Here is a 21394-nt window from a genome sequence, read left to right as displayed (position 1 = left end):
TCACAAAATTATCATAGGGTTTCGTTGCCCTTTTAAAGGCTCACAGCCTCATAAATGTAGGTCGGTGTGTTGACCCGACCACATCCTGTATTTTTTTCTTTCTTTTTTTTTTAAACTCATGACATGTAGTTAAAAGTGGCTGCAGTTGTCACCTGCCTCGCGTGGATTTTCAGAGGTTGAAATTATTTTTTAAAGAATTTCTAAACGTTCAAAAGCCATGAAACCATAAGGTATGGTTGCATTAGATCACCACACGGGGACGCCACAGTACGGCTCAACATCACTACGTCGCCACTTGGCAGTGACGTTGGTGATCGATAGGACAAGAGAATCAGATGTGGCCTGTTTATTTTCTTGATAAATGGTAACAGCCAGCAGATGTTACTACAAGGCAATGTTTATCCCATGCCATATGACTGAGTACAAATCCTTGACATGACCGGAATTCAAAACTGTCACTTTCTGACCACCCAGCTGTCTCCCAACAGTAACCGTACAGCCCTCCAGATCACATGCTGTGTTTCACAATATATTTCACAATAGCAAAAACATTTCACGACTGATTCTGGCAGTGGCAGATGTCAAAAACGCACCCCCCCCCCCACTCTACACAGGAAGCACAATGGGTTTTTAGGAACCCGAACCCCTTGAGATCATTTATCAGCGCAGACTGGAATACAAAACCACATTTTGGCAGTCAGCAGCATCTGCCATCTATCCTTAGATCTGAATAGCCCTGAAATGGCTCAAGGTCTCTGTCGGTATTCGTTCATAAATACCTAGTGGCTAGACCTTCATACTTCAACAATGACGCTATTGTGATTGTTTCCTGCAAAAAAAATGTTAAACATTTAAAAAAATTCTTTAAATCGCCAAGATTATAATCAGACTCAGGGGAGATCCCCTTGCAAAGAACTTGAACAATAGAGTTCTTTCGCATATTAGATCACAGGTTAGATTTTTTTTACATCATTTTTGACCAAGACGATTTTCTTCTTGCAGCTTGTTCCCTGTTTCTCAGGGGGTCGCCACAGCGGATTTTACAGTTTCCATCGGTACCCTTGTGAGGGCACAGCGCCAATGGCAGCCGTTGTTCACCCGGGCCTTGATCGATCCGGTATGATCCTCGACTGATCCGGTATGGTCTTGTCAATCCCCATACCGACTTGGCCAACATTTATGTCGGATGCCCTTCCCGACACAACCACTAACCCTATGGACGGGGGCACGGGTAACGCGCTGGATATCCCGGGATTCATGGACTGGTGCCCATGCCTGTCGCCACATTTTGACAGACAATATGGAATGAAAACACATTACCAATGTGGTTTAAAACGGCCCCAAAGCACCTAATGGGCTTTTACAGGTTACGCTTTGAGCTGTGGAGAATGTATTTGCTCTTATCTCCGCAGAGGGTCGGTTATTTTCCATTGTAAATGCATGTACAGATGTATACGTTAACATGTTGTGGGAGTGCAGGAATGAGCAGACGGAGAGATCGAGTCGAGTTAATTTCGTTTCGCTAGGCCGCTGCTAACATGGCTCCGCCCCGGAAACTAAGCAGTGCCTACGTCAGCACTCTGAATGTCCGCCTTAAACGAGCAGCAGCCCCTGGTGAATCTACCCTCATTTGTGTATCACCACAATATCATCTTTCTTTGAGCCTATCCCAATAACGATGTAACAACAGTTTTCACTGCACAGGTAATCAAATAATAATAAATCCTATCCACCCCCCAAAAAGTATAGTCACATTAAGCCGTGTCAGTTGTGAAATATATCAAACGCTGTGAACTAACATCACTGTGTGCATCCCCCCCATTGGATCAGCACCTTAAGGAGGACCTGCACGCTTAAATACGCTTTGTGAGTGGGAAAAACATTAGTTGTGGATGAAATCTCACCACCATACCCGTGCAGCAAATTTTTTTTTTTAAAAACAACTGCATTTCCTGTAATAAATCTAACATGGCACTGCTGTGGGTTGAACGGTAGGCGTGCACTTCCACTTTTGTCTTGTGTCTCACATGCCAAAACAAGTATGAACATTATCGTCTCCGCTGAAAAATTAGATATTTATGATGTAAATGTCAACAATAATAGTGGCCCTCGTCCCCAAAATGTCCCATTTTTGACCCCCCCCCCCCAAAAAATTAGGGAAGTGACAACACCAATACTGGGAGGTGATTTTACTCCTTAAATCACTGCTATACTGGGCGTCCGGGTGGCATAGCCCAGTATAGCGCAGGTCTATTCCGTTGCCTACCAACACGGGGATCGCCAGTTCGAATCCCAGTGTTACCTCCGATTTGGTCGGGCGCCCCTACAGATACAATTGGCCGTGTCTGCGGGTGGGAAGCCGGATGTGGATATGTGTCCTGGTCGCTGTACTAGCGCCTCCTCTGGTCGGTCAGGGCACCTGCACGAGGTGTAGGGGGAACTGGGAGGGAATAGCGTGATCCTCCCACGCGCTACGTCCCCCTGGAGAAACTCCTCACTGTCAGGTAAAAAGAAGCGGCTGGCGACTCCACGTGTATCGGAGGAGGCATGTGGTAGTCTGCAGCCCTCCCCCGGGTCGGTAGAGAGGGTGGAGCGGCCGGATACAATTGGGGAGAAAAACAGGGTTCAAATTACAGTAGTCCGTCGCACCCCTAGAGGAAGCAAAAATAAAATGGCGGGGGGGTATTAATATTGATAATTGAGCTTTTTCCATGCATCTACAACAGTTTAAAAACATTGGAATTTTTTTTTAAAAAACAAACAAAGGAAATGCAGTGAACACAACAGATAAAGCTGATATCAGTGTGACTGACATGTCGGTAAAGCGATGCTTCATTTCTGCCTCTGTCCGAGATTTTAATAACCTTTGCTTTACTAAAATCTTTGATTTTGAGGTCAGGCCTTATGTTTTATGTAATGTTCTGATGAAATACATATGCAGGGGGTCTTAGTGCATGTGAATCTAGGAGAGATATGTGAAAAGAAAAATTCCAATTACCTTGTGTGAAATGGCTAACAAAGTTCTATTCTATTCTATTTATAAGAAGCTGCAACCTTTTTTCTATTATTATTAATATTATTATTATCATCACAATAATGGCATACGGGCTATATGTTATTTTTATGCTGATCAGCCACTTCAATGCGTGACATGTCCATCCATCCAATTTTTAAAATTGTTAGTTTTTTGGGGGCCCCCACCGGACAATCGCACCGTAATTTGAACACTGGAGAAAAAGGTGTGGGGGGGGATAAAAAAAATCACCGCTACACTATGTGTATACTAAGATGCATACATACGTGTTGACAGATGGAGGTTATGGTTGCGACAATGGAAAGACCAAAACAACAGGGTTACCCAGACTCAAACAAAAGCGTTTTCTGTTTATCTTGTCTTGTTCTAACTTGCATCTAATGTAAACACCCAGCCGAAGCCCTCGGGCCTTATGGATGTTACGAGCTTTAACTGAACTTTGACACAGTGCAGTATGCGTTTTGTTTTGACTAAGTGGTAGTGTTTAACATTACACAACCAACATACTACATTTTGCAATACGTCTCCACAAGAACACACACGGGGGACATGAGATGTCAAACACCAGCACCCAATTTCCCACAACGATTTTACTTCACCTTTTTACAAACGGTCACAGGAACACCACGTGTGACATTGACCGGATTTTTTTCTTTTCTTTTTTTTATTCATTCACTCATTACAATGGACGGCAAAACCAAAACGCTGATACTCTCATAGAGGAACACAACGTGCAAGTGGCAAAAGCAGTCTTAACTTTAAGTGTGTCCATGCACCATGAGCACCAGAGTCAAAGGCCAGTGAAAGTAGAAGTGCAACATATGAACATGACAGGCCCACACTCACGATGCTTTGTACCTCTTCAAGCCACCACAACAATACCAAACGAAGGCTCACAAGTCTTAGCTTTCAAAATATTACAGAACAGAAGAGGTGTACAATGTACAGATATGACTGAGTGTCTTCTACAAGTGCACTGTGGAGCAGACTTTTCCGAAAGCAGAATCACAAAGACATAGGAGGGCACTGAGAAGTCGCTTGCAAGAACATTCAATCCCACAATTATAGGTAGCATAGTAATCAATGAGAGCTGAAAAGTGGGATAGCATCACATATCCATGCAATACAATGACATGTATCAGTGGCGGCCAGCCAGTACAGGGCGCTGGGGCACCGCCCCCTTCAAATATCAAGAGATGAAAATTTACTTAAACATGTTAAATATAATTTAGTTGTATAATGCAAATAATTATGAAATAAAATTGTTTTTCAGTCTGTGAGCGCCTATCAGCAGCCATTAAATATTGGTTCCAAATGGTATTTGGTCGGTTTCTGTCTGAATACATATACTACCCGGATGAGGGACGCCGGCCAAACGACACCCTATATAGTAAACCCTCAAACTTTTGACGAGCAGGTGACCTGAGGCTGCTCTCTAACTGGTTTCTTCAGATTTTCCATGGGGCGCAGTTCTGTGCGCCCCAGACACTTCCGCTTTATTGGCAGCGAAATGGTATTGTTTTAATGTTTGTTGATCTAATGTGATTGGACAATTCTCGTGGCTGTCAAACATGTTCACACCCACCATGACGCCTCGTCTCGACTGTCAATCATCCATCGTCTACGAACCCTGATAAAATCTATAGGCTGCATTGTCCTTCTTAATAACTCTGTAACTGTGTGGACATTACAGCAGCTGTCAGATGTGCTGCGCCAAGGTAAAGTGTGCCCCCCCCAAAAAAATTTTTTTTAGCACCAGCCGCCACTGACATGTATTAAGAAATGTGAATCACACAGTGGGTAGAATCTTGATATTCTTTGGACCGACACCTGTCTCCCTCTGTTCCATCTCGTTCTCTCTCTCACACACACACACACACACACACACACACACACACACACACACACACACACACGCATGTTGAGAGATATGAGATAATTAAGGGGGTTAATGCTTTTGAAATATACAAGCAGATCATCTTCATGTAGCATGACCATGTCAAAATACCTCAGTCCTTTCATAGGACTTGTATTTTTAATCCTATTATTGTTTTGTTTTAGTTTTGCAACCACAAATGCCATGGATGAGAAATATGATACATTAGTTTCACAAAGAAAAAACACCTGATAAAAGTCAAAAGCAGCACACGTTTTCATTGATACATGCCGTCATTTAGAGTACAGGACAGTGACAGCTTTACCCTAGTGCACATACAATTCAGTAATATTTTGATGGAAACGATTGATGTTTGATGTGTATCTTGACCTGACATTGTACTAATGGCTTAATAAGTAGCATAACTGTTTCTTTTATGATACCATTCTCACCACAGACATTCATACAGTGTCCACCGATCAACTTAAGTATAAGACCTTGTGCAATCATGTCCTACCATAATCCAGACAATAGCCATAATGAACACGGGGTGGGCATTTCTGTTGAATACGCTTCTTCATGAAAGTCCTTTAGGCCTTTAGTGAAATAAATCAGTGCAGGAGCGTTGTCATGCATGGCTAAATTTCAAGTTCACTTGCTAAGGTTGGCAGTAAGCGGCGACGCTTACACCTCCTGAACTTCATAAAACCCTTTCCAACGTCCAGTGTGACACCACGTACATTAAACACACTCCTCTGTATTTTGTGGACTTGACTTGGACGGTCTGCGTGTCGAGTCGCATGCTGCTCTCACATCCTCAAGTAATTATGAGTTCATACCTGTCAGGTCTAACTTCATCCAGCGATTGGTCGAACTGCTATTAATGTACTCTGGTTGCAACAACACATCTTGACATTAGGAAGTAGGTCAGACTAGTTTGTTCCAGTCTTCAGCCGACCGTTTGTGGCTTGCCCCAGAGGACGGCCAGAGTTATACCATAGGCTACGGCACCATGGAGTCTGTGGGGCTGACCTGTGAGTGGTGGTCCGGGTGTAGCGAGAGGGCACAGTGGGCTGTGCTCTTCACGGCCCCCCTGGTGAACTGACAGGTCAGCAGAGAGCAAAGATGGCGGAACACAGACTTGCGGCAAATGATGAAGACCCAGGGGTCCACGATGGGATTGAGGGCATGGAAGCGAAATGCCGTCAGGTTCCTCTGGTCGTCAGAGAACGGGTGGACCGCATTGATGAAACCAGCCATCTAAAAGAGGAGAGAAAAAAGGAAAGGTTGAGCATGAGTTTTTCCTTATCCCTGGGTAATAAGAGAAGAATAACCATTAAGAAAGGGGGGGTCACCATGTTGAACATGTATTCTTGAATTAAAACCTCGTGAATTTAATGGAGCTGGAACAATCCAGATGTGCTACTATTTCTATACGATTTGGCACAAAAGCAAACTGACCATGAGAGAGGAATTTATTTATTCTTCTAAAATGCATTGTTCTTCACATGTCTGTACGTTTTAGGCTGTTTTATTGCTGCCTGGCCTTTGCCCTTTGACCTATCCGCTCCTTATTTGCTGGTAAATTATTACACTGGGTTCTGTTGGGGTGTGTTGTATCATAGGCGGTGGCTGTTTAAATACTGTCTCTAAGGCACACATCTGTGATAAAGAGCGAGTATAGGCCTGGGTACGCTTGAATCATGGATATCTCATTACCAATGACTCATAATAAGTCCTCTCTGAGGCATGCCCCCCCCCAACAGAAAAAGTGAGCTCCCCCAAAAAGCTAGGCTATAATTCACACCCTGGAAATAACCACAAAGCAAGACAGAGCAACATCCGGCATCCAGGATAATCGAGTTTTCTCTAAAATGGCTCAATTGCCACTGTCGAGACCATAGTGAATCTTTTCTCAGGCTACCAACAACCTCAAATTAATACAGCCAACTGTCATGCAAATCCCACACTGCTGCCAAAACCTCATTCTGAAGAGTTACACACCACAACATCTTTCAGCCTTCCACACAGCAAGAGACACTACTCAGCAACTCCTTGTTCAAACTTTAGTCATCTTCCGTCTTGACCGCTGTGACTCTCTCCTAATTAGAGCTCCAAGGCACTCCCTTTAGGACTCGTGTAAACCTCCCCCAAAAAGTCCTCTCCTTGACTCTCTGTCCTGGCTGCTAGTGTTGAATCCAGAAGTCTGGAGCTATCATACGAGTAGCTGGAGAGATGCGCCCTTCACACATTACCACAGACTATTCCAACGGGGGGTAGCCGGCACTCCGCTTACATCCGTCTCCCTTCTCTGGATGAACGCCTCACACCTCTGCTCTCATTTGCTTCTTTCCCTTGTACTTTTCTTTCACATGGCCATTCAGTAGTCACAGTGATAGTGTTAGGGCACCTGCAGGTCTGACCCCGGACTCATTTGCACTGTTGGCTGCTTGTTATTTTGATGATCTAGTCATTAAAGCTCGTTTCATATTAGGACACGTCACTAATTTGATATTTTCGTTTGTCGTCTTTCAATGGTATTGTGTCAGGATGAGATTTGGATATTGTCATATTGTGACACACCAATTTATTGTCTAAACTAATGATAAGAGTATCTATTACCTGAAATTTCTAACAAAATTAGGTCTGAAAAAGGGAGTACTATTTGAAAACTAGTTTTGGTTTGAAATCATACTTAACATTAGTAAACAGTTCAGCACGATGAGTATCAGTTGGATTCTTTTGAATTTTCTCCCCAATTTTATGCGGTCAATTACCCCACTATTCCAAGCTGACCCGGTCACTGCTCCACCCCCTCTGCCGATCCAAGGAGGGCTGCAGACTACCACATGCCTCCTCCGATACATGTGGAGTCGCCAGCTGCTTCTTTTCACCTGACAGTGAGGAGTTTCGCCAGGGGGACGTAGCACGTGGGAGGATCATGCTATTCCCCCCAGTTCCCCTTCCTCCCTGAACAGGCGCCCTGACCAACCAGAGGAGGTGCTAGTGCGGCAACCAGGACACATACATACATCTGACTTCCCACCCGCAGACACGGCCAATTGTGTCTGTAGGGACACCTGACCAAGCCGGAGGTAACACGCGGGTTCGAACTGGCAATCCCTGTGTTTGTAGGCAACGGAATAGACTGCTACGCTACATCAGTCAGATTCTTAAGCATGGTATGTTTGCATATGTAAGCAGATGATTATTGTGATGATGATATCTACCATATCGCCTATCAATATTTTTACAGTTGCTGTCACTGTAAGCCGCCCGGCTGGAAAATTAAAGCTAAATGCTTAAAATGTGACGAACATGTGCTTTGTCAATCTGAAACCAAAAGAGACACCTTAGAATTATGAGCACATTTTAGATATGCTAGCACTATAACAACACTAGATACAGATGCTGCTACGTGACACAACGCACATCACTTTCCTTCATTGACCTTTTAGATATGACAGCTTGCAGAGAAATCCAAGAAGGCCCAGACGTCTTTGACAGAAACAGCTGGCTGGCTACCCAGCAGCCAGCCCAGGGAGCCTCTTTGTCACCACGCTCCTCTCCTCTATCAACAATCCCCTATTTCCTCCATGAAATGTCCAACAAACAGAGCCCTAATTAATGGCATTCAGTGATTGAGTGTTATCGTAAGGTGGTGTAAATGTTTCTCTGTTGCTAGGGGCCCGGGACTGAAAACTAATAAGCTTAATACGGAGTGACAGCAGCACTGGAATTACAATGTAGGAACATTACAGTCCAGAGCCAAACCAAAGCAGCCGCCCAGAACAACACTGGGGCTGGGTACGGTATACTTAATTAGTATACACGAAAGCATCGGTACACACAAACACACACACACCCACACCCATATGAGAAAGAAAAGGAGAGAGTGAGACTGAACAAATACAAATCCATAACAAAAATGTCTGCGATCATCTGGCATTACTTAGTGCATCACGTTAAATCATTTAAACACCAAACAGATAACAAAAATGTTACACTGTAATCTCTCAAGTGTCAGATGTTGTCGAAGGGAGTGAAAGGACGAATGAACAATAACCAGAGCTTAAAAACCACATATGGCTTTCTTGAGGACATCACGTTGTATGCAGTGAAGAGACGTGTCCCAAATCAAGACTGAGTTTTACAGGTTAATGTTGTGGGCTCTGTGATGGAAAATGCTACCGAGGTCACAAAGGACAGACAAGGTTGAAACATAAACATGTTACAATAACACACTCGCATTCATACTCAACACACACACATGCACGCACACACACACACACACACACACACACACACACATTTGAATATAGCACACATATAACTATGGCATTTGCGGACAGCATGTTTGGTTTCTGCAACCTTTCAGACAACCTGTCCTCTTAAGTGGTGCAACAATCCCAAACTTCAACATGGCACCGCTTCCTTCCAATAAATCTGACATTTTTCAAGCCACTCAATTAAAGGTCGTTTATTTTGGCTCAATAAAGCAAGTGCATTGATAACTCAGCACTGCAACCTCTGTTAAATGTCTGCAGAGTGAGTGGCCCTGGATGAGAGCATGTCCCATAGCATACACCTTACAAGGGAGATGAGGCATAAGCAAATGCTCGACATCCCAGCTGGTTGTGAGGTAACTCTAGGATGTTAGCTTGTCTCATTACAGCAGTTATGGCAAAGTATACAATAGATTAAAGATCACCTGTTAGGACTTAAGCCTTTGCAATAATCACATTGCTATTCAGTAACACCAAGGGTGGTCTGACGGTGGCCTCGCCTAGCATTGGCTGTGTTTTAGTGTCATGTGTGAAGTGTGGGGAGGTGTGTCGAAGGTGTCTGGCTGGGAGAGTTGGTGTTGGATCAGCTGGGGGAGCCTGGTCTGCTGCATCTGGTGGGCCCAAGGACCACGGCCCTGCCCAGAGCTGCGGCCAAAGAGGAAACACCAAGGGCGGTCTGACAGGATGCGGAAGTGGGTCAGGCTAAGCTAACTGCTAGCCCATGCAGACCGGCAGTTCCGACAGCCATCCTGCATTCGTTCTCTTGGACAGTGATTTTTTTTGTAGTTTGATATTTGTGTAATTTTTGGATATGTGTTTTTGTCTTTGTGTTGCACTGCTGTGGGCTGGGGGAAACAATATAAATGACAAAGTGTTCCTGATTCCCGTTATAGCTCGTGGTTGCAGCAAAATGCCTGGTGATGGTGTCAAGGAACTGTTTCTAATATCCAAGGCAAAACATTCATCCAACTGGGAATAAAGCACATCAACAAACACAATGAGAGATGCATTTGTCTCTCTGTGCACATGCTCAGTAATCCTGCTCCTTAACCATCATCCAGCAATGGAAGAAACATTTCCAAGAGGCTTGGACCCTCCAGTGCCCTGCCACTGCTCTCTCAATACCTTCTGTCATGCCCAGTACTTCTGCCCTGGCTCCTGCCTCTCTTCTTTCATGCCACCCTCCCTGTTATGGTCCTCTACACAGATCCAAGGCCCCCCACACAGGACACACAAATCACAAATGCTGTCAACTCAAAGCAATACTGTCCATGGGGCCCAAGCTGATGAGATGCCAAGTTCTCCTTAAGCAGCCCTGTGCTGATGTATGTGTGTATCGCTAAGGAGCAGGCCTGACACAGTGTACTGCAGTGATTCATCAGGTTGGAGCAAAAAGTACTTGTGTCAAGTCATTAGGTATGTATGTAACATGAAGCCAGGAAAAGTGATATAAGCAAATAATGTAAACAGTCATTTGGGTGCACACACACACACTCTCTCTCACACACACACACAAAAGCCAAATAATATTGATTTTGGTTTTTTTTTTCATTTTTTTTTTTTTTACTGTTCACTTATGTGCAATCTATACCCAGTGTATCTGCTGTACATGGGTATGTCTTGGGGCACAAACACATTAGATGCCATTTGGAAGTACTGATAACTGTGACTATCAGGAAACAGGCCCTGTAATGCATGTCTATGGTGTCCCATTAGCTTTTATCCGTGGTCCTGGAGGGTCTTCTCCCACCTCTTTCTTCCTGATCCTGTTACACTGTAGGATCATTACATGGGAATGAACGGAAACAGACCAATACAGAAACCACTGGGCTTTTTTTTGAAGAAGATACATTTCATCGTACTGGAGAGAAAAATGAAAAAGGGAGATTTAAGAAGCGCGAGAGGGGGAGAGAGAGACACAGAGAGAGAGAGCGGGAGAGACTTTAAAAAAAACAACTTTAATACATGGTCACACATTTACAGCTGCTTTGAAACAAAGACTCACAGAAATAACACTACTGATAACACCACTGATTTACAAACACAACCATGTCATTAATTTATGAAATTTAAAATCAATTAAAACTCTGGCTTTTACGAGAGATGTGAACACAGGGACTATTTCTTCACACAGTTTTCCTTCTATCTTGTTCTTTCTGGTGATATATATATTGACAGTTTAGCTTCGCTAGCAAGCAAGTTTAAAAGTTGCTACTTTGTTGCATTTATTTTGTGTCCTGCTCCGAAAATAAAAGCAGTTTCAGACCGCACTTCATTAAAGGAAGTAAACAAATAATCTAAAACACCAAAAAGTTCCCCAAGTCTTCTGCAGTCTAAAAAGCAATGAAAAACAGTTTCTATCAACCCACAGAAACTCACTAGAAACAGTATAATTAATTACAGAGAGAGAGTGAGAGAGAGGGAGAGAGAGAGAGGGCGGGGGATAATCTACAATGGCTTTTTTTAATCATGAAATTATGCAACAATTTCTCAAAACTACAAACACAAAAACCAAAATCACACGCTAATTTGTACAAACCTCTAACTTAACGAGTCAAAATCAACCACCCTAACCACAAAACACATTCTCTCCGATCTTAATCAAATGTTGTGGTCAAATGGCAGACAAAAGCCATTACATACACAGACTGTACTGGTGAGACCAACTCAGAACACTACTTTAAAAAAACAAACAAAAAAACAAACTTGTTGCAATGAATCAGGATCTGTACGCTTTGTCAGAAAAAAACAGCTACACACTTCACAACATTCTCCTGCAAACAACATCAATAACGCAAGTGTGCAGGTTCAGTAAAAGAACACTACCGAGTTTCATTTCATGACTGTACCACAAACTGATGTCTGGTGAGAACGTATTGTAAATGAAAGACTATCATTCGAAAACCACAGCACTGTAAAAAATACAGTAATTCTCAAGCACGGTGCCGTAAATGACAACGGGAAATAAGGAATAGAAAAAACAATACATGCAGTAATGAGGGTAAATAAAAAAACTTTCACACCGCATTGTCTTCCTCAGCATCCTGTCTATGGGCCGGGCCGGGTCGGGCCACAGACCTTCATCCTCATCACATGTGAAGTTAGTTGTGATGTTAGCCAGGCAGCGGGGGAAGTACCCTCTGTCAATCAACTCCAGTATAATTTCCCCACATGTTTCCCCTCAGCTCTTGCAGAGGGTTTTCCCACTCATAAGGATGACTGTCCCAGAAAGTTGAAATCACTTCATCTGGACACAATGTTTACTGAGAGAAACGTTTTATCACTCATCTAAATGAGCTCTTCGGTCTAAACTGACTGCAGGTGTCCCCACCATTATAAACAATACAGTGGCACAACGACCGAAAACAATGATCACTTTCAAATGCAAAAAGGCATAACCATTAACTAGAGTTACAATGGCCTTGTGTACTATTCACAGAGGATTTGGGAATGATGTCAATCACAGCACTGTAAGATGGCAACAGATGTACTCTTTGGCCCCCCCTCATCACATTTTCTTTTTATATATCTTATAAAACCATATAATTTTGTTATCCCGTTTTAATGTTATAGCATTCTCTCAATAAGATGTGACTTTTTTTTTTTTTTTTTTTTTTACATTGTGATGGTGGTCGCATGGCTCGGGTCCTGGGCTGTTCCGGTGGCGTTTGGACACTGCTTGGCATCCTCCATCATATTCTTCATATATTCTATAATTCCATTATAATTCTGTTATCCTCCTTCAATTGTTGTATTCTGTAAATTGTGTAAACACAACATCCATTGCATGTTGTCCGTCTTGGGAGAGAGATCCCTCCCTCTGTTGCTCTCCCTGAGGTTTCTCCCTATTTTTTCTTCCTGTTCAATGGGTTTTTTTTAGGGAGTTGTTCCTTATCCAATGCGAGGGTCTAAGAACAAGATGTTGTGTTGCTGTAAAGCCCCTTGAGGCAAATGTTTAATGTCATATTGGGCTATACAAATAAAATTGACTTGACTCTTAGCCCCCCCCCCCCCCGTTCAGGGATGGTCGTTCCCTCTTCACACAGATTGCCTCTTTGACTCTTCATTCAAACCAGCTTTTCTCCCTATCAAGGATGTGCACATCCTCATCCTTGAAAGAGTGTCCACTGGCCTGTAGATGGGTGTAGACTGTGGAGTCCTAGCCTGACGTGTTAGCGCTTCTGTGTTGTGCCATTCTCTTGGCCAGCGTCTGTTTGGTTTCCCCAATATACAAGTCACAGCAATCCTGCTGGCACTTAACAGCGTACACTATATTGCTCTATTTGTGCGGCGGGACCCGACTCTTGGGGTGGACCAACTTCTGGCACAGCGTGTTTTGGGGTTTGAAAGCAACTGAGACGCGGTGTTTGGAGGGATTTCGGTCATGCATACCCTTCCACCACCATGCTGATACAAATACCTACATAAGAGGAGATCCTGACTGGTGTGTGGTCGATTATGCTGCGTAGTGTTTCTATGAGGAGAGGTGAGTGTTAACTGAGTTAAGTTTGTGATGGCTGAGTTTACTGTATTCAGTACTAGCACTTTCTGAATAAGCACACTGTGCAACTTGCATTTTATTAAGGGATTTGTGTTCATAGTTTTTGCACAAAAGGGTCAACAAAACTGTAACATGTGTGAAAGAAGGTGAATTAGATATTTATAGTTTTTCTTTTGGTAGCTGATGAGATGGTTTGGGAGTTTTTGCTTAGTGTGTAAGTGATGGAGAAAAACTGTAACTTCTCTCTATCATCATGTCAGAAATTTTCATTCATTTACCTCTCCATCACATCATCATCGACCTATCAATTAAACCTCCTGTCCGTCTCTGTTACACCTCTTGCAACCCAATGTTGTATCCTTGAAATGTGTTCAAAGTATTCTTAGGCTGAAAAACTTGAAAACCAGTGCAAGTATAGTATTTGTCTGCATGGGGCTACTGGAAGATTCATGAGAAGGCCAAAGGGGCTGATGTATGGCTATAATGCCAACCATGAGTAATGTCCTTCAGTTGTAAGGAATGGTTACAGGTGGATCTCTCATTATTTGGACATTATCGCCTCTGACCTACTTCCCTAAGCTCCCACACCCAGAGCATTACCAAGATGCAGCTCAGCAGAAATGATGAGCCCAATATGTGTGGTGGCCCCTGGCAGCCTCTGAGGGGCCCAACTAAGGATATGCAAGTTCAATACACTGTTCAGGAAACACTGATTGTTTTTGCACATCTACAGATGGTAAAGCGTTAAAAAAACGTAAAGGCCAAATGGAGGTGGAGGCGTTTCACAAGTATATTAAGGGAGGGGGGGGGCCTCAAAGGCCCAGGGGCTAAAGTTATGAGGTGCTGGGGAAGTAGAAGGCTGATGTGAACGACAACAGAGCAAAAATGAAGGAGAAAGGGTTAAGAGAGTGAGGGGAAGAAAAAAAAACAACAAAAAAAACAGAAGGACACAGAGACAAGAAATGAGTTTGTTCATAGTAGTATGTATACGTGGGTGTAAAGGTACACTGTGTGTGTGATGTGCATAAAATCTACACCTTCCTCTCGGAACCACCTTTTCACACTCGACATACTTGGGCACCACGGTGGCCCAGTGGTTAGCACTGTTGCCTCACAGCAAAAAGGTCCTGGGTTTGAACCCCAGGCCATTCCAGGTCCTTTCTGAGTGGAGTTTTGCATGTACTCCCTGTGTCTGCGTGGGTTTCCTCTGGATGCCCTGGTTTCCTCCCACCATCAAAAGACATGCATGTTATGCCAATACTCCTGTCTGTGTCCCTGACCGAAGCATGGCAAGTAGAACTGGAGTTGGACCCCGGGCGCTGCACGGCAGCTGCCCACTGCACCTAGCTACACAGCTGCCCACTGCTTCCAGTGTGTGTTGGGATGGGTTAAATGCAGAGGATAAATTTGCCCATGGGGATTAATAAGTACAGCTTAACATGTTGGCATTGTTATGGGTTGTGCAGGAGGACCCCAACGACCACACGGGAGGCGGAGGACTCGTAGTAACATTTAATGAAAATAACAAAGGGAAAAAATAATAGGGGAGAGAGAAATGCAGGATGTGTATGGTGCTCGGGTAGTCTTGTTTGTGGGGTGTGTGAATATGCTATGTATAGTGACAGGCGGTAATGTGTCTAGCTATGTGTTAGTGTAAATTATCCTAAGTGTGTGTAAAATGTGAATGGGGCGATGGGTGTTGTATAAGTGTGCGTGTACCAGCTAAAGTAACAAGTCTGAGGGCAAAGGAGAATCGAGGAGTAGTCCGAGTTCAAAGCCAAAGTAGTAGTCCGAGTTCAAAGTCTAAGTGGTAGTCCGAGGAGGAAGGTTGGTTGGCAGGCGAGCCGGCTCTGCGCAACAGGTCAGAGGTATCCTATGGGGAGACCTGCCAATGAGTTTGAGAGAAGGCCGGGTTCTTGTAGGGGTAGAAGTGATTGCAGATGGGGAACAGCTGAGAGGATTGTAGATGGGGCACAGCTGAGGAAACCAGTGACCGGGGACAAGCAGAGCCATGCTGCTAGCAGATGGCATCAGTGGCACCGTAGGGCGCGCCGTGCCCGTTGGGAGGTGCTGGGGACCTCAGGGTCTGAATCCAGTGATGGGGAACATGAACGCGCCCCAGCTCTGGTGGTGAGGAGTGGATACTCAGGCAAAGCCGAGCACCATGGAGGTCCAGAGGGAACAGAAGAGGTAGGTTGCGGGGGTTGTGAGGGTGAAACCGTAACAGGCATGATGGCACAGTGGTTAGCACGGTCGCCTCATAGCAAGAAGGTCCTGGGTTCGAGCCCCGGGGTAATCCAACCTTGGTGGGTCAGCCCGAGTCGTTCTCTGTGTGGAGTTTGCATGTTCTCCCTGTGTCTGCGTGGGTTTCCTCCGGGGGGCTCCGGTTTCCTCCCACATTCCAAAGACATGTAAGTCACATGAATTGGCTGTACTAAAATTGTCTCTAGGAATGAATGTGTGTATGTGTGTGTGTGTGTGTCGGCCCTGTGATCGCCTGGCGGCCTGTCCAGGGTGTCCCCCTGCCTGCCCCCCAGATGACTGCTGGAATAGGCTCCAGCATCCCCGCGACCCTGAGAGCAGGATAAGCGGGTAAGATAATGGATGGATCTTAACATGACTACGTGAGCTATTTGAAAAACCCACAAGTACTGTTTCTATGTGTTATTTTCAGAGTCGTCCACTGCTCTTCCTGCAGGCCGTCACTTTATTGCATTTAGAAATCACCAGGCAGGACGTGTTGGTGCACTCTACTATAGCTTACACAGAGCAGTGGGCTATCATAGGAAGTATGCTTCCTACAAATGATGTGGGAACTGCATTGAACAGAATCATCCATGTATAGGATGTCTGCATCCCGGTTCAGATTATGTCTTGGGAATTGCCATGTATGAATGTCCTTTAGCGAATTTCCTCCTTAGACAATTTCGGAGGCTGTAGGGATTTAACAGGAGCCATTAGGTCTTTTACCAGCATTACACAGACTGGACAAGTGAGAGAGCTAATCCAGACAATGACCTTGGAACGGACACCCATCACATTACACCATCGAAGAAAGGAAATGTCCTCCGAGTGAGGGGAAAAAAAATACACGTACAATTATAAGGGCAAGAGACACACAAACTCTAACACAAGCACTGAGGCACTGTAGTGACCCCCCCCCAAATAAAAACCTTGTGTTTCTTGGTTTGTCTTGTCTTTCGATCAATTAATTTCCTATATTTTATGCAGATGTGTCGAGTCGGACAGTTCAGGCTGAATCGTTGCTGTACAATCTGGATGAGAGTCTACCTGTACGGGAAAAATCAAAAATAAATTTAAAAAAAAAAGTTTTTCATCCCTGAGTCAGTTCTTCTCAGACTCTCCATATCTGTAGTATTTTGATTTTTTTTTTTTTATTTCTGTCAAGATCACTCCTTTCTGCGAAATTTCACTCATTGCAGCTTCTTGTGAAAAGGATAATATATGCTTCGTAAGCTAAAGCTCATGAGGTACATTAAAACTGTTGCTTAAGAGAGTGAGAGGGGAAAAAAAGCTTTCTCACAGACAATCTGAGGTAAGCGTGGGATTGAGAGTTTGGTTTGTCCTTAACTGCTAAAAAGACTGCTGACAAGAAACCCACCCACACACACAAATCTCCACCCCCCGACACACACACACACACACACACACACACATACATACAACATCAGTACAAAAGTGGAAGCGGCTATGCTGGGTGAAAGGATAAACACCACACTTTTGAATTACCAAAGAGGAATATGACGTGTATAATCGGCTGATGTGAGTCAATATACATTTTGCTAAAGTCCATGTCTGTGTTGAGTTGTTGCAATACACTCCAGTTCAGCCAACTTTTTCCACAGGTCCCTCACGAGGAAGCTCATCTTCATATCATTACAAAGGCATTCAGCTCTTTAATTCACAAACACTATACCTTCTGAGTTTTTAAATCATAAACTGAGTGTGCCCGTGACCTAAAGTGAAAGAGGAGAAATGTGAAGCGGGTCCCTCCACACAGACACTAGGCTTAGTTGCCTACTACAGCTGTATATATTGAACTGATGTGTAGCGTCACTGTGTAGTATACTAACATAAAAGGGGGGGGGGTTATCATCTTAATCTTATCACAGCTACATTCAACATGCAGAGAAGGACTGAAAATATACACATTAACATGGTTTTCTGAACAAAAGAGGTTTTTACAGTATAGCTGTCTTGTGATGGTACATATAGAAAATACTGCAAAAACACCCCTGGCCCAAAAAATAAAATATTTCTGCAACATTTTTTGACACTATGGCAAGTTAATTATTTTGTTTTGTTTTTGTTGTGATTTCCCCCCCTTTTTCTCCCCAATTGCACTGGGCCAATTACCCCACTCTTCCAAGCCGTCCCGGTTGCTGCTCCAACCCCTCTGCCGATCCAGGGAGGGCTGCAGACTACCACATGCCTCCTCTGATACATGTGGAGTCACCAGCCGCTTCTTTTCACCTGACAGTGAGGAGTTTCACCAGGGGGACATAGCGTGTGGGAGGCTCACACTATTCACCCCCCGAACAGGCGCCCCGACCGACCCGAGGAGGCACTAGTGCAGCGACCAAGATACATACCCACATCTGGCTTCCCACCCGCAGACACAGCCAATTGTGTCTGTGGGGACACCTGACCAAGCTGGAGGCAACACGGGGATTCGAACTGGCAATCCCTGTGTTGGTAGGCAACGGAATAGACCGCTACGCCACCCAGACGCCGTGGCAAGTCAATTAAATTGGCGCACATTATATGTACATTTGAGGCTTGCAAATGGGTTTGCTTTTTTTTTTTTTCCTTTGCTGGATAGATGTTTCTTGGCATGTACACTACATTTAGACTGAATACTACAAGTCATGACATGCAAGCCCGGGGACAAGGCCTTTCCCTGACAAACTGACTTTGTCAACAAAACCTGACTTAACACAGGTCAGACCTGCTTGTATGTGCTTTATAAACTAGGATACTTTTTAACACCGAACTGTTAATGGTGTTAATGACGTTAAAAATAATGTTTACTTTTCATGCCACAGCAATTATGATATTCACTTCACCTCATCACACACAGAAGCAGTAATTCAGCAGCCATCTGGCCAACTTGGTTGAGTCAGAATATGCGGCAGAGCTATTGCCAAATGTTGCTCCTTACATCATCTCTTAAATAGGGTGTACATTTACGTGCATGCTGCAGATTTCGAACAGCTGTTCGTGTTAGGACTGGCTTTATGGCCCAACTGTACACAAAGGCAATCAAGCAAAACAGACAGAAAAGGTTTCAGTAATCGTGGCCTGTCTCTTGTGGTTTGCGTCATTTATTCCACAAAGGACATGCTTGGAGTACAGCTAAAAATACACACGTAAACAAATTACTAAACATATTTTATATATGTTTCCTAAGTAACGTAAACACGTACTGATAAAGCAACTTACTTGTTGCATAATTGTGAAGAAAAACTCAAACATTTTGCGTAACAGACCACTCAGAGGCTTTGGACAGACAGTTTTGGGACTGAATCTTTTGCAATCTTACACATTTGTGTGCACAGAGGCAAAAAAAAAAATTGAAAGAGGATGTTCTCACCACATCCATCTATTTATGCTCCTTGTTTGGTGGCAAATGAATTTATAAAGTTGTCTATCTATCTAGAGTGGCATAAGAAAGTTTGTGAACCCTTGAGAATTTTCTGTATTTCTGTATAAATTTGACCCACACTGTGATCAGAACTTCATCTAAGTCCTAAAATTAGATAGAGAACTCAATTAAATAACACAAAACATTGTACTTTTTCACCTATCTATCTATCTATCTATCTATCTATCTATCTATCTATCTATCTATCTATCTATCTATCTATCTATCTATCTATCTATCTATCCATCCAGCCATCCATCCATCTATCTTGATGTATGCTAACATGAAAGAGGCTTACAGCTCTTCTCCCCTCCCTCCCCTGGATAAGTCAGATCACAACCTAGTACATCTGAATGCCTGCTGTGTGCCCCTTGTAAAACGGCAGCCTGTGACCACAAAACCAGTGAGGAAATGGTCGGAGGAGGTCTACATGAAACTCCAGGGCTGTTTTGAGGTAATAGACTGGCACGCTCTCTATGAGCCGCATGGGGATGACCTGGATGGGATCACAGGGTGTGTTACCAACTATATAAACTTCTGTGTGGACTGCATTGTCCCTGAAAAGACTGTCCATTGTTATTCAAATAATAAGCCATGGGTAACGAGGGACATCAAAGCCATACTGAATGAAAAGAAGAGGGCCTTTAGAGCTGGCAATAAGGGGGAGTTGAGAAAAATACAACGGGACTTTAAAGTGAGAATCAGGGAGGCTAAAGATAACTACAGGAGGACGTTGGAGCAAAAACTCCAACAGAACAACATGAGAGAGGTCTGGAGTGGTATGAAGACCATCACTGGTTTCAGGCCGACTGGCAGCAGAGCAGTGGAGGGCAGCATGGACAGGACCAATGCACTTAAATGTGTTTTTTAACAGATTTGACACAATGACCCCTCCCCGTCCCCCCCCCGGTCTCATCTGTTGCCTGCCCTCACCAACCATCAACTTCATTGCCCCTCCCTCCCCCTCCCCCTCCTTACATCCTCCCAGCCTCCAGTGGGCCCCCCCCCCCGGGGTTCCTGGACTAATGGCCCTCTTCATCCCGACGACCCCCACCTGTAACACCTACAGTGTGCTTCACATTTGACCATGTCAGAAGACAGTTGAGACTTCATGCAAGCAAGGCGGCAGGCCCGGATGGTGTTAGCCCCAGGGTGCTCAAAGCCTGTGCCCCTCAGTTATGAGGAGTGTTTCACCATGTCTTCAACATGAGCCTTAGACTTCAAAGGGTCCCCGTACTGTGGAAAACATCCTGTCTTGTTCCTGTGCCTAACATGTCGCAGCCCAGGGACTCCAAGGACTACAGACCGGTAGCATTGACTTCACACATCATGAAGACTCTGGAAAGACCCATCTTGGAGCAGCTTCGGCCCACAGTCAAGCCACACTTAGACCCCCTCCAGTTCGCCTACCAACCCCGACTGGGAGTTGAGGATGCCATCATTTTCCTGCTTAACCGTGCCTATGTCCACCTGGATAAGCCAGCAAGCTCTGTGAGAGTCATGTTCTTTGACTTTTCCAGTGCCTTCAACACCATCCGGCCATCTCTACTGGGTGAGAAGCTGAAAGCAATGCAGGTAGATGCCCCCCTTGTGTCCTGGATTGTTGACTACCTTACTGGTAGACCACAGTATGTGCGCTTGCAACACTATGTGTCAGACACACTGGGGCTCTGCAGGGGACGGTCCTGACTCCCTTCCTTTTCACCCTCTACACCACAGACTTCAACTACCACACAGAGTCCTGCCATCTTCAGAAGTTCTCTGATGACTCTGCTATAGTCAGATGCATCAGTAAGGGCGAAGAGGCTGAGTACAGGGCTGTGGTGGGAAACTTTGTCACGTGGTGTGAGCAGAACAATCTGCAGCTCAACATGAGTAAGACAAAAGAGCTGGTTGTTGACCTGAGGAAAGACATGACACCAGTGACCCGTGTCTCCATCCAGGGGGTCAGTGTGGACACTGTGGAATACTGTAAGTACCTGGGGGTGTATATAGACAATAAACTGGACTGGGCTAAGAACACTGATGCCCT

General features: G+C 44.4%; 1 protein-coding gene across 1 annotated transcript in view; it reads right to left on the bottom strand.

Annotated features, from left to right (window-relative positions):
- Positions 1-5232: 5232 nt before the first annotated feature.
- ptgir (prostaglandin I2 receptor) overlaps positions 5233-21394 on the bottom strand; it is a 56757-nt gene continuing 40595 nt past the window's right edge. The window contains exon 3 of the mRNA XM_056284007.1: positions 5233-6170. Coding sequence (XP_056139982.1) covers positions 5913-6170 — 258 coding nt within the window. The 3' untranslated portion in view covers positions 5233-5912. The remainder of the gene's footprint in view (positions 6171-21394) is intronic.

Source organism: Lampris incognitus, chromosome 7 (assembly GCF_029633865.1).
Source record: "Lampris incognitus isolate fLamInc1 chromosome 7, fLamInc1.hap2, whole genome shotgun sequence".
Classification (NCBI taxonomy): domain Eukaryota; kingdom Metazoa; phylum Chordata; class Actinopteri; order Lampriformes; family Lampridae; genus Lampris; species Lampris incognitus.
Note: the sequence above shows the minus strand (reverse complement) of the source record. Positions and strands in the feature narration are given on the sequence as shown.